Below are 14,196 nucleotides of genomic sequence, written 5' to 3' on the forward strand. Positions count from 1 at the left end.
CAGGGCCCTGCTGGTCAGGTGTCCAGAGATGAGTATCTGCTGGGACGCTCCATTGACAAGCAGATCACCGACCAATACGAGGAGCCAGAGAGTGGTCCGTCGGCGGAGACTGGCCTCCTGCCGGGGTCCATTTTCAACCCCACCACTCCTGCCTCCAACCTGGACCTGGCTGCCAAGATCAGGGAAGATCCCCTGTTTGAAATCAGGTTAGTAAGTCTCGTATCTCTCGTCAGTTGTTCTGAAAATGTGCGAAAAGTTGCAATTGTTTAATCTGTTGGGTTTGTTTGTTTTTTTTGAAGGAAACGCGAGGAAGAAAAGAAGAGAGAAGTCTTGAGTAATCCAGTGAAGATGAAGAAAATTAAAGAAATGGTAAAATGACTAACTTGCGTAATGGATTTATTTTTGAAGACCTCTTAACTTAAGATGTTTTGACATTTGACTAACATGCTAACTTTCACTCACTTTTTTTTTTTTTTTAAAGATTTTAGTTATTTTACATTAAATGACTCAACTCACTCATGTCGGACATTTACATGTATTGTCCTTCTAGGCAGCGTTCAGTGATGTTTCCACTAACTTTATCAACAAAAAGACAACTGCAGTTGTGTGTTAGAAAAGTGGTACCGTATCAGGAAGAGGGTAGATTCTCAAGTATTTTTTTTAAGTCATGGTAAAACATCGGTTGTTTTCCCCCACAGCTGCGCCAGAATCTTGACAAGAGAGACAAGAAGAAGAAGAGGAAGAAGGAAAAGAAGGAGAAGCAGAGGAAAGAAGACAAAGAGAGAAGAAAGGAGAAGAAGCACAAGAGAAGGAGTTCAAGTTCCGGCTCAGACGAGGAGGACGAGAAAAAACACCGGTATGCGAGGAGATTGTTTAAGCAGTAATTGGAACTCACTACTGTATGTCTGTGATTTCTGCGTGCCGACATGATGTATAATGCCATAATACCGTGTTTCAATTCAGCCAATTAGTGCAAACTGTTTTAATTATCGCCTTTTGATCTATTTTTAGGTTACATTCACGAGATGAATCTTCAGCAGACACCAAATCTCGTTCCCATCATCTTCCGGGCTACGGCCTACTGGTCAGTTATTTGGATCAACATTTACAGTTTTAATTAGGCCTGGGCTATATATATATATAATAAATGTATATATTGTCTTTTTCTGGTTTTAAAGGTTGCATTACAGCAGGGGTCTTCATTCACATTTTTTAAGCCAAGGACTCCTTAACAGAGAGATGGAGCAGGGAGCCCCTACTACATATATTGTATAATATGAGGTTCCATATTAAACTGGACCTACAATAAAGTGTAGGGCAGCCTAAAGCCTTATACATATATATATATATATATATATATATATATATATATATATATATATATATATATATATATATATATATATATATATATATATATATATATATATCTTATACTAAGCTATTTGGCATAATCATTTTTGGCATAATTTTATAAATCATGTTTTAATGTAAAGATAATGTGGAACAGTGAATCCTTAGGATGAACTGTATCTGTGGATGGTTACCTTAGTGACTACCTTACCTACAGGCCTTGACTTACTTGTCTCACGTTATAGATGTGCGAGGTATTTTTCTGTACTGAAAAAAACGTTCAAAAAAATTGGAGGCCCCCCCTGCAGTAACTCTGAGGACCCCCTAGGGGCCCCGGACCCCCTGTTGAAGATCTCTGGTTCACAGTAATGTGAAGTCATTTTTGAACTTACCAGCCTGTTTTAGCTGTTCTACCCACTTAGACATTATAATCACATTATTTATGGGCTAATGGCCCTTTTTCACAGCAGACATTTTGACTTGTCATAGTAGGAAAAGCACAGCTGAAATTGATAACCTTATTGATGGCTCAATTCCATCAAGTGTCCCAGTAAGCTATTTCAGTGAGTCAGCATGCACCATACCAGGACCTCTCCTAAGTGGAATGCAGCCATCATTAGTGGTTCTGAATACACCTGTGCTTTTCCTACTATGACATGTCAACATGTCTGCCGTGGAAAAAGGTCTATTTATCAAAACTAATTGTGTTAATATTTTGTGAAAACACGAATAGTCAACCCTACAGTATCGTAGCAATATTGAAATTGAGGCGTTTGGTAAAACATATTGTGATGTTTGATTTTCACCTATATCACCCGGTCCTATTTTCTTTCTTTTTATTGATTTTGTTCTGGACCAGAACCCCTAAGTCCTAACAGTAAAGTTTTCCCTCTCAGCTCCCCGCGGGCAGACATCACCAGTCCTCCGCTCCCTCCAATCACTCAGGGCGCCGCGAGAGGAGCCGCTCCCGATCACCTCCCAGGAACAACAGGGACAGCCAGCTCAACTCTTCCTCCTCACACAGAGGCGACAGGAAGGTTGAGCCCAGAGCTTCCAGCCTACAGACAGCGCGGAACCACAGACCGAGGCACCCAGTGTCCAAGTAAGACTTCACAAGGCTTCAGAAAGTTTGGGCACTGCACTGCACCTGTAAAGGATGGCTGTTGTCCAAATACTGACATTGTTCTAATTTAGACCGTTTTTAGTAGGGGTCGACCAATACTGGGTTTTCAGGGCTGATATCGATACCGATTATTTGTAGTTAATGAAATCGATAAGGCAGTCCCTCCAGAAAAACGCGATTATACGATCGCACAATTCAATGCATAATCAGCCAAAGTCCGCATATTTATGTGGGGGCCGCATTTTTTCAAATACGCCGCACTTTCACCACATAAATTGCCGATTTCTGGGCAAAATATGCGGGGCTTGCATGATTTCATAATCCCCGCATTTTCGTTGCAAAAAAGTCACATATATATTAGCAGAAAGTTGAAAAATGTTGCGTTTACTTCACACAAGAGCAGCCATTTTCCCGTTGCCATGGGAACATTATGAAGTGACGTAATTACGCGACGTGAACATCATCGAAAAGCTGCAAACCTAGCGATGAAGCCATGATGAAACCGCAGTTTTTGCAAGTTCCCGCAATTTTATCGCATAAAATTGCATAAATATCCCGCATATTCCATCGCATTTTTTAAGAAACCGTGCCGCATAATCAAGAATTTTTGCCCGCAACAATCACAAAAAACTCTGCATTTTTCTGGAAGGACTGATAAGGGATATTTGGAACCGATACGCTTTTACAGTACTAATGAAAATCTTTCAGGCAAAATTAACATTTTGGAATGTTACAAAAAGGGATGTCCAGATCTGATCACGTGATCGGAAATCGGGCCCGATCACGTGGTTTCAGACTCGATCGGAATCTGACGTTACCTCCCGATCAGGATATATATGTATATATATATATTCTCATTATTTTTTAACACATCTATAGTTATGCGGTGGCACAGAGTTAGACCCTTTTGACTCCACACAGAAACAGCAACGCATGCAGCATGACATCACTTTGTTGCAGAGACGCTATTGGTTAAATGCCGGCAAAGTAGAACACGGAAGCAGCTTGAAGCGGAAAGCGCGAGTATGTCTGCGGTCTGGAGGTATTATAAAGTTGAATTATTATAGAAGTATCGGATCGGGACTCGGTATCGGTAGATACTCAAAATCAAATGACTCGGACTCGAGGGCAAAAAAATCTGATCGGGACATCCCTAGTTACAAACTCCAACACAAAAGTTTGTTTAAATACTTCAGGCAAGTACTGTATGTAATAAAACTGAAACACTAAACATAATGCACATTAAAAAATCCAATACAGTCAAATCAATAAATGAATACAAAAATAGCTTCCTGAAGTCTAAACCTGCTAACAGTTTATTGCAGGTGTTGCAGACTGCTTACAGAGCTGTAGCGGAGCCAAAGTAGCGCACGTTTTAATAATTAACTTAAAACAAGGATACACCTAATCTGCAAATTGCCAAATATCGGCCCAGATAATTGGCCAGGCCGATAGTTGGTCGATCCCTAGTTTTTAAATTAAGATTTCTTGCTTCCTTCCGTCATTCATCTTTCAATGTTGTGCTGATAATGACTGAAGTCACCCATTCCTCATTAGATTACAATGTTGGAGTTTCCCTGTGTACAATCTTAAATCCTCTGTCATGTTGCTGCCATATCCATAGGCGCCGATACCGTGGGTGCTCCGGAGCTTGAGCACCCACGGAAAATACTGAGCACCCACGTGTGCCAGACTGCCAGTAGGCTACATTCATTTAAAATGAAACGTTGCAGTTGGTGCTAAGTGGAGCGTCTGTCATAGTGGGACTGGTTACGTCGCTGTCAGTCCCCTGCTCCATATCCTTTCCACCAATCACAGCGTCTCTCGGATGAAAACGCCTCTTTAGTGACCCCTCCATCCCCCCACTATACAGTGGCGCTGTCCTGAGTTGAAAGATGGCCTACTTTACGGCTTTATTATTGAGTTAATAGGCGTGTGTATTCATGTCGGCCGCTGTCCATTTCCTATGGTTCTGACATTTTTTTGACTACTTTTTTTTTAAAGAGCAACGCCCGTGAGCACCCACGGAGGAAAACATCAATCAGCGCCTATGTCCATATCTCTATCTTTTTTTGTTTAATACATATTTTGAGTCATACTCCACTTATCGTAACAATTATGCTTACTCTGACTATGGGTAAGTCCGAGTAAGCATAATACAATTCTAGGTTAAGGTAATCAGAAAACGTCTTTTAAATAATCATCTGTTTTTCAGAGCCTTGTATTGTCTTAATCGCCACCCACGCTGAATGGAGCAGTCATTTCCCCGTGTTTTTTTCTTTTTTCTGTTTGATGTAGGAAGCTCTCTGCAGAGGAGCTGGAGCGCAAGAGGCGGGAGATGATGGACCAGGCCAAGCAGAGGGAGGAGGACAGGGAGAACAACGTGAGGAGATACAAGAAGCAGGACGAGCAGGAAAAGCAGCGGGAACAAAATGCCAAGCACGAACGCCACGCTGGCTTCATTCAGTAAGTTTCTGAGCGACACGGAGACAATCCACGGGTGTGACTGTGGGATTTTACTATCATTAAATTATTAATATTCTGTCTTAAATCCACACATAATGACCTACTGATGTATTTCATTTTTCACCTTCAATAATAATAATAATAATAATAATAATACATTTTATTTTTATAAAGTGCCAAGCATGACCGCCATGCTGGCTTCATTCAGTAAGTTTCTGATCGACGGCGAGCCAATCAGAGCAACATGACATCATGACTTCGCGTAAACATACACGGCGACTTTCTTAAGCCAAGTGGCGTGTTATCTGTACGCATTTTGAGCTATCGGCGTGTATGTCTACGCTGTATACAGCGGGCGTAAACATACACGCCACTTGGCGTGTTGCCGCCGTCTTGCCGTGTTATTCTCTCATTGCTAACTGTTACATGCTACATTTAGTTGATGCTTCAGCCAACCAAGCTGACAATGTCTAATCAAACGTCAGCTGATGGTGACACAAACAGAGCTAACGTTACAGCAGTTCACTTACCTCAGTTAAAGAATCAAAATGCCATTTAAAGTGAATTCAGGAAAGGATATTAACCCACCGTACACAATACAACGTTAGCTCATGTGCAGCTAAGTAAGCTAACGTTAAGTAGTAAGCTAGCTAGCTTTCTGGCTATCGAGAAGAAATCTACGGTTGGGTTTAGGAAAAGAACAACGGGGTTGGCTTTAAGGAAACGCCACACGCGGGGGACACGATCCCTGGTGTCCTGGGTGAAAGTCCTGTGTTTGACCCATCCACCACCCCGACCAGCCTACCTACACAGATTTCCGCCCTTTCATACTACTCGCTACGGCGTAAATTGACACGCAATCGCAAGGTAATGTAATTCAGTCATACATACTCCATTTCATGAAATCAGTCTGATCAGAGGGTGTGACTGTGGGATTTTACTATTACTGAATTATTATTATTATTATTCTGTCTTAAATCCACACATAATATCCTACTGATGTCTTTCATTTTTCACCTTCAATAATAATAATAATAATAATACATTTTATTTATATAGCGCTTTACGTGGTACTCAAAGACACTTTACAGTAAAAGCAGCACATTAAAAACTGATGAAGCAATACCAACACATAAAACAAGCATATAAAAAGCAATTGAACCAATAAAACCAGTACCTGACAGTGGACACTATGTGAGACTATTGTAGGCGGAAGGCTAATCTGAAGAGCTTTGTTTTGATGAGTGATTTGAATGCGTCCAGGTCAGTACAGTCTTGCATGTTTAATTTCTTTAGCTCCAGTAACACTCACCTTTCCCTCTTGCAGTAACATGAAGCTGGAGAGCGCTGCCAGCTCTTCCGTAGAGGACCGGGTGAAGAGGAACATCCACTCCATTCAGAGGACCGCAGCCTCCCTGGACAACTTCATGAAGAGATGAAGACTCAACACGTGTATCATACAGATAAACTGAACTGATTGGGGGGAAAAAAGGCCTTGGCAAGAGTAAAGGTCCTTGCACACCGAGTCCGAAATTATGGTATGCGTTTTTTTCGTATCTGTCTTCCTAAAAATTCATCACACACAGAAACCTTACACATTGAGTCTGATGCGTATTAAGTAATCCGTTGCGAGAGAAAAAAAAGAAATAAAAAAATCGCAAAAACAATATATAATGTGACGCTGCCGTCGCTCTGAAAGAGTTGCGCTGCCCTCTCTCTCTCTGTCGCCATCACTACACTGTTGCTCTCCTTTTTCCTGTCTGTTCTCATATTCCCCTCTCCCTCTATTCATTCTCTTCCTCATCAACCTACTGGATATTACCATCTGACCTGTTGACAGACTATCTTGAGCGGGCAAAGCAGAGAAAGGGGGGGTAACCTTGCCCCTTATGACCTCAAAGGGGAAGATTCCAGATCGGCCCATCTGAGCGTTCATTTCATCAAAGGCAGAGCAGGACACCCAGGGCTCGGTTTACATCTATCACCATTTCTATCTACTGGGGGACCATAGGCAGGCTGGGGGAACGCATATTAATGTTAAAAAACCTCATAAAGAGAAATTTTCATGCCATGGGACCTTTAACGTCCAAAAATGTCGGTCTCAGTGTGCAAGGACCCTAAGCCACCCACACCTTTATCTGTCTCTTTAATGTATTGAAGCAGATGTGTACGAGGATGGATGGTGTCATGCGATCAAACAAGGAACTACATGGCCCCATGCCTAACTGTGGCTTTTATTTTGAAAAATAGTTTCCGCAACGGTATATTTCAGACTATGACGGCTAATCTGTTTTAGTTACTTTTCTTAAAAGCCAATACCCCTTTAAAGTTCACGTGATCTGGACTTTGTACAGTATATTGTTTTAATTTTTACAGTATAATAGGACCTGCTTTTATCTAATAAGGTTTTTGTAGTATATGTTTGTTACTTGGTGTACTCCTGTGAGTTGCAAATGTAATAAAAAAAACATATTTCCAGAGCTCCATTATTTGTTTTCGCTTATTGAAATAAACGTATGTTGTCACTGGGGATACTCTGTCGTTCAGATACTGCTAGATAAAACCCACTTTCAAACATAAACGTGGCCATATATTTACCTCAACACGCCCTTTATTAATAAAACAGTTGCAGGTCACACGAAACAAATGGCCTCTGTTTTGTTGTTTGTTACTGATAAAACAGATCTCACCTTATTTTGAACACAGGGCCTGTTATATCAGGATGTACAGTGAGAATTCAATTTGCTGTTGTAAAAGTAGGTTTTTTAATTACTCAAACCCTCATTAAACAGGGTGGTGCTAATACATTTAGGTACAAATACTTTGTTACTGTATTTAAGTAGAATTTTCACGTAGCTGTACTTTACTTCATTATTTATATTTCTGGAAACGTTCACTTTTACTCCACTACGTATCCTAAATAAAATGTATACTCCTCTACATTTCCCCTAAGCATGATATCTTCATTCCTCGTTACTTGCAAGAATAATTCTTACGTTGGAGTGAACAAAAAATGAAAATTCTGTTTCTGTTTTTCTCTTTATTGATGTCAGACTTTGAATTTGATGTTTAAGAAGGTGTGGTAACCCTGAATATTATGCTTCACTATGAGGAAGCCCCAATAAAGTTCATAATCAAAGTTTTTTTAAATTTTTTACTTTTGTAAAATGTACATTTAATATCATAAAATTACTTCTAAAAGGTGACTTTGACTTCTACCAAAGTAAGATACTTGTCCATCCATCCATCTTCGTCCGCTTATCCGGTATCGGGTTGGGATACTTGTACTTTTACTAATGTATTGCTTTCAAGTACTTTATACAAGCCTGCTTGACAGTGACAATCCAGTTTTAAAAGCATCTTCAAAAATTCAACAACAAAAAAAGAAACCTGGAAACCCGGTTTTAATTTCACTTTAACACGCCTCGAACAAACTATGCATGCACGGTTCGCCTCCTCCAATGACAGCTGCGCTTTACATCAGTGCCGTTCATCCAGCCAATGACCTCTGCGCAAGAGATGTCGTAGGAGAATCAAGCTAGTCTGATCTCTGTGTTTCTTCTAAATCGTGTAGTCATTCTAGAAAGTAACGAGCAGTCATTCATATTAGCTAAGTAGAAGTGGAGTTTGCAAGTTCTAGCATTAGGGAACATACTGAAACGCCTTCGCGATGGTAAGAACACCTAACATTCGATCATATGTGAACAGTGGTTTAGGTAAAATGCCAAAATTAACCAGTTAACAAGGCAGTTGCAAAAGCTAGCTAAGCTAATGTTGCTAAGGTTAGCTCATAGGCATCTCTAGCATGCTCACAAAAATTAACGTTAGCTAAAATTCTCTGAAGGCTAACGCTTGGTTCCTGAGATTTACAATTAGTTTCATTTAACGACACAGAAGAATACATGTTGATAGTAGCCGGCGATAGCCGGAAAGCTAGCTAGCTTACTACTTAACGTTAGCTTACTTAGCTGCACATGAGCTAACGTTGTATTGTGTACGGTGGGTTAATATCCTTTCCTGAATTCACTTTAAATGACATTTTGATTCTTTAACTGAGGTAAGTGAACTGCTGTAACGTTAGCTCTGTTTGTGTCACCATCTGACGTTTGATTAGACATTGTCAGCTTGGTTGGCTGAAGCATCAACTAAATGTAGCTAACAGTTAGCAACGGGATAATATAGCGTTAAAGCTAATAAGTTACATTACTGTCATAGACTAGCTACATAAAATACTGTCAGCAGAAAACTAACAACCAGCTACAATGTGTTAACAACTCAGTCAGACGTTTTTACCTAAATATCATTTGTTATGTATCAGGCGTGATATTTCAGACGTTGGTCCACTGTTTATGCTCTATAACTACACATTTTATGTTAGTTATTTCTTAAGTTAGTTAATGCTACAGTTTGAGTTATTTTAAATCACTGTTCGTTGTTTACATATGTGGGTTAGAAATCATCCTGATGCATTAAACGGACACGTTTTTTAGTTTTTAAACATGATGTAATAAATAGATTTCAGTCATATTCTATTTTGAGAGCAAACATATATATTATTTGTATGTTACACACATATATTCGTGGCCTGTGGTTGAGATTCTTATTTCTGCCTTTTTCATTCTTGTATTGTGAATCTTCGTTTATGCTCCATCATAAGGCCTCAACTGAACTTCTAATTATTATTTATGGTCAATGAATGTGCCTTTTATTTTACCAGTCAAGCAATTGATTGTTTGGTCAATAAAATATCCGAAATAATTTCAAACACGCTTACATCTCATAGAGCCTAACTGACTAACAATGAATTAATTGATTGATAGAATGTTGCTGATACATTTTTTTGTAAATTGACTAATTGATTTATCTTTTAACTGTTTGAGCTTTGACGTACTTACCTTTCTTCTTCCTCTTCCAGTCTATTATGTCCTATAATGGAGGGGCCGTCATGGCCATGCGGGGGAAGAACTGCGTAGCGATAGCAGCAGACCGGAGATTTGGCATTCAGGCTCAGATGGTCACCACAGATTTCCAGAAGATCTTCCCCATGGGAGAGAAGCTGTACATCGGGCTGGCTGGACTGGCCACTGACGTTCAGACAGTGTGAGTGTGTTTAACACGTATTTCTCTCAAAAACTTTCAGATCCTATGTATTGGTAAGACTAGCCCCTATTTTCCACCGGGCGCGTCTACGCTGTGTTCCGGAATGCGCCGCGTAAGCAATCGCAGCGATTCAAGTCAATCCTTGATATTCCATCAGCCGCGCCACGGCTCCGCTAAAGATACGCGCCAGGTCTGTTTTCAGGTGTGCCCAGTGGAAAATCAGGGTAACACTACTGTAGAGAAAGCCGGGAGTCTTAAGTTCAATGGCCCTTTTTCACAGCAGACATTTTGACTTGTCATAGTAGGAAAAGCACGGCTGAAATTGATAACCTTTAACAATGGCTCAATTCCATCAAGTGTCCCAGTAAGCTATTTCAGTGAGTCAGCATGCACCATACCAGGGCCTCTCCTAAGTGGAATGCAGCCATCATTAATGGTTTTGAATACACCTGTGCTTTTCCTACTATGACATGTCAACATGTCTGCCGTGAAAAAGGTCCATACCACATTAACAATGTATCCCTGAGAATGACAGTGTTGTAGTTGCAGACTCTACCATTACTGTTTAGGGGAAACTGTGGTATTAGTAAAGTTGTTAGTCACACCTAGGAAAGGGGTAAAAAATAGCATTCTCTGTGACTTTTTTCTAAGTATCATGAAATGTAAAATGTCTCAGGAGTGATGGATGTCTTTACGTTTTGTGTAGATCCCAGAGGCTTAAATTCCGACTGAACCTGTATGAGCTGAAGGAGGGTCGCCAGATCAAGCCCAAGACCTTCATGAGCATGGTGTCCAACCTGTTGTATGAAAGGAGGTTAGTGAACTGAACTTAATACAGACCCATGTTAGTGTACACAAGAACTATGTCCGACTTACAAGCTGCACCGTTCGCCTTTGCCTAGAATATGCGTAGAAGGTAAAAGATCATCTGGTTAATGTTTCATTAGGTTTGGGCCATACTACATCGAGCCTGTGATTGCCGGACTAGACCCCAAAACCTCGGAGCCATTCATCTGCTCCTTGGATCTGATTGGCTGCCCCATGGTGACAGAAGACTTTGTTGTGAGCGGCACCTGCTCAGAGCAGATGTACGGCATGTGTGAATCTTTGTGGGAGCCAGACATGGTAAGTAGTGTGTGAAGTTTGAAGGCCCCTCTTCTGCCTGTAGGTTGCGTGCAGGCTGCTAAACAACAGTTACTACCAGTTTATTTATGTGCAAATGAGTATTCCCCTAATTTTGCACGTATATGATCTTTGCAGGATCCTACATGACATTGACAGTATATTAAATTGCCCCATACTGAGTTACTGTCGTGGTCTAAAGATGGTAAAATAGCCTATTATAGTCTTTAACCTCTCTCTTTCCTCCTCTCCCCCAGGCCTTTTAGTAAATAACGTAGTTATCTTTAAATTTCAAGTTTTTGCATTATTTTAGACAACCGTAACAAACCGTTTATTTCTAGGGCTGGGTATCGCTTGAAAATTTTCAGCACTACTAGTAGAGCCAGATATGTCTTTTGCCGCTGCAGTAACCACAGTAAACAATGCTGCTGTATGTGGGAGAAACATGCCGTGACCAGAGGCCTTTACTACGAATCCAGATCAACATGCCCTGGATTTCTTTCAGTTACCCGGCTTCACCTAACCTAACAACCGCGGTCCCGCATAAGCTGTGCCACGATGCTGGTTAACAACTAGTTCAATCAACTCAGGGTTTCCCTATCCAGTGGCGCGCGCGTTCACATAAAAGAGGCGGTGTTTGCACAGCCAATCGCAAACATCTACCAGAGCCGCATATTTTACATAAGAAGAGCAAACTATAATTCTACATAAATATGAAAAACACAGACACGGTTTTACAGGCAAAACGCAATACAGTCGCTGCTTCCTAAAACAGGAGGAAAGCTGGCTAAAAAATAGCCGACGCTGTAGATGCATAAATCACAATGCTTATCAATATCACTTCCCCATCAGTCAGGACCAAGATCTGACCATAATTACACTTGTGCTTTCATAAACTGTCGTTGCTTTAGCCTGTTATTTCAGTTGCAACCCTGGCAGTGGGAAGCAATCGTGAGAGTAAATATAAAAACATAATTCAAACCAATGTGTCGCATCGGCAACACACGGCTCAAGAAGCCGACAAATAGCCTATTACGTATATTCACTCTGCTGAAAATCTATATCTTTCATAAAAGTACCCATTAGGGAATGTCTCTCTATCTCTCTCTCTATCTCTCTCTCTCTCTCTCTCTCTCTTCTAAGAACGGTGACACGTTATCAACTGAGTATTGATTGGCCAGTAGGCGGTGCTTTTACACCGGTTGATCTCTAATCTCCAACATAACCATAATGCTCCCGACCAGGTTAGGTGTTCAGCATAAGTTACCACGGCGATTGAACCCGGTAACAAGTGATCCACCGTCGTGATACACAAAACCCTGGGTTGAACCTGAAGTTACCTCATTAACGCCAAATCTTGCGTCGTAGTTCAGGCCTCTGATATAGAACAGTGCAGTGATTGGTTTGTTTATTTATTCTAAATATAAACACAAAGTATAGATACTATTATAATGTATTATTATCGAAAAACGGTGGTCTATCAAGTACCGGTGCTCCAAAAAAGGTATAAAATAGTTTAGGTGTAAACATTTTTGTTGTAATGTTAAGGGAAAAACCCTGTTACTACTAGCTTTAAATATGTGGTATTGGTAAAATGATCAAGATCTAAGTTTTGGGGCAGAGATTTACAAGATCAGACGGGTTTGTTCACACAGCGTTCAACTTTACAGGAGGTATAAATCTGCTGCTTTGACTGTTTATGCCATTTGTACCGCAGTGGCTAGTTTTCATCCTCTTGTGCACTATGTGAGGTCTAGCTAGGGTTCAGTTATTCTGGCCACAAGTATTCTTCAGTTAAAGTGCCCATATTATGAAAAAATCACTTTTTCTGGGATTTGGGGTGTTATGTTGTGTCTCTGGTGCTTCCACACACATACAAACTTTGAAAAAAATCCATCCATGCTGTTTAGAGTGAGATACGGTTTCTGAATGTGTCCTGCCTTCAGTCTCCGGGTGAGCTGTTCAAAATCGGCACGGCTTGTGACGTCACAAGCCGAAACGAGCAGGCTAACCGCAACCATTAGCTCGTAGTGTTAGCATGCTAACGCTAATGCTAACGCTAGCATGCTAATGCTAGCATGCTACCTCGTTCTCAGTAGCAAAGCACTGCTACAACACACACAAGTTCACCATAATCTACAAAAGAACTACTTCCATGTGCGCCCTCATTTAGAAGTCTCCCAGCTAATCCTGCCTTGTAACTGACTGAAGTTGTAGAAACAGCCTTTCTTTTACTGTCTATGGAGCTAGCTAGCTGACATGATCTACATCTGAGCTACTGGGCATGTGCAGTGCAATCAAAGATAGTACAGAAGAAGAAGAAGAAAAGAGGTCTCACTCTGTAGCTAAAACAGAGACCAGCTGAAAAGAGGATCTGCAGCAGTGAGAGAGAGCGGTGCAGTACAACAAAAATATGGTGTTTTTTGAAAATTAAACCATGTAAACCTATTCTGGTACAACCTTAAAATACAATTATGAACCTGAAAATGAGCATAATATGGCTGCTTTAAAAAAAAAGTCACGGGTGTTTGTTTTTGATCGTGCAGGAACCCGAGGACCTGTTTGAGACCATCTCCCAGGCCATGCTGAATGCAGTTGATAGAGATGCAGTGTCTGGTATGGGAGTCGTTGTACATGTCATGTAAGTTCAGTAATGAAGTACAGTATGCAAAGGTTAGGAGGAATGACAGATTTGCAGTTTGTGACAACTTTTTCTTTTCTGTGGCAGCGAGAAAGACAAGATCACCACACGGACCCTTAAAGCCAGGATGGACTAGAGCTTCTGTTTCTCCCCGCACTTCAACACGGATGTTTTGTATAAAAATAATAACAATGCTTGTACTGTCGTTTTTTTTCTTCAATAAATCAACATAGGTTTAAACATTGAACTTGACTGATGTTATTGGTGGAAGAACTGCACTACACTGCTACTTTTCAGATCTCTTTGTTTCATTCAATTCCAGTTGCCAAGTAAGTCTTGGCAACTGGAATTAAAATGAAAGAGACAGCACCAGCAGGGTTGGCCCACCTGA

General features: G+C 40.7%; 2 protein-coding genes across 3 annotated transcripts in view; both read left to right on the forward strand.

Annotated features, from left to right (window-relative positions):
- cwc25 (CWC25 spliceosome associated protein homolog) overlaps window positions 1–7,471 on the forward strand; it is a 9,294-nt gene extending 1,823 nt beyond the window's left edge. The window contains exons 3-10 of one of the 2 annotated variants that reach the window (XR_004897145.1): window positions 1–206; window positions 300–369; window positions 699–856; window positions 1,012–1,084; window positions 2,250–2,455; window positions 4,775–4,942; window positions 6,270–6,491; window positions 6,590–7,471. The exon at window positions 1–206 is cut by the window's left edge and continues 31 nt beyond it. Coding sequence is in view for 1 of the 2 variants with exons in the window: in XM_031284555.2 (XP_031140415.1) it covers window positions 1–206; window positions 300–369; window positions 699–856; window positions 1,012–1,084; window positions 2,250–2,455; window positions 4,775–4,942; window positions 6,270–6,381 (993 nt within the window). In the remaining variant the exon portion in view is untranslated. The other variant, XM_031284555.2, reaches the window with a different exon arrangement.
- Window positions 7,472–8,377: 906 nt separating this feature from the next.
- psmb3 (proteasome 20S subunit beta 3) lies at window positions 8,378–14,052 on the forward strand. Its single transcript, XM_031284456.2, has 6 exons — window positions 8,378–8,615; window positions 9,858–10,042; window positions 10,749–10,856; window positions 10,990–11,167; window positions 13,711–13,805; window positions 13,893–14,052. The coding sequence occupies exons 1-6, from the start codon at window positions 8,613–8,615 to the stop codon at window positions 13,939–13,941; spliced, it is 618 nt and encodes a 205-aa protein (XP_031140316.1). The 5' UTR covers window positions 8,378–8,612; the 3' UTR covers window positions 13,942–14,052.
- Window positions 14,053–14,196: the final 144 nt, after the last annotated feature.

This window comes from Sander lucioperca, chromosome 4, assembly GCF_008315115.2.
Source record: "Sander lucioperca isolate FBNREF2018 chromosome 4, SLUC_FBN_1.2, whole genome shotgun sequence".
NCBI lineage: Eukaryota > Metazoa > Chordata > Actinopteri > Perciformes > Percidae > Sander > Sander lucioperca.

Bases quoted from the DNA above. Each gene is read 5' to 3' on its own strand.
- psmb3 (XM_031284456.2), top strand. The intron at 10,043-10,748 runs GTGAGTGTGTTT...CGTTTTGTGTAG, and splicing joins GCCACTGACGTTCAGACAGT to ATCCCAGAGGCTTAAATTCC. The intron at 13,806-13,892 runs GTAAGTTCAGTA...TTTCTGTGGCAG, and splicing joins GGAGTCGTTGTACATGTCAT to CGAGAAAGACAAGATCACCA.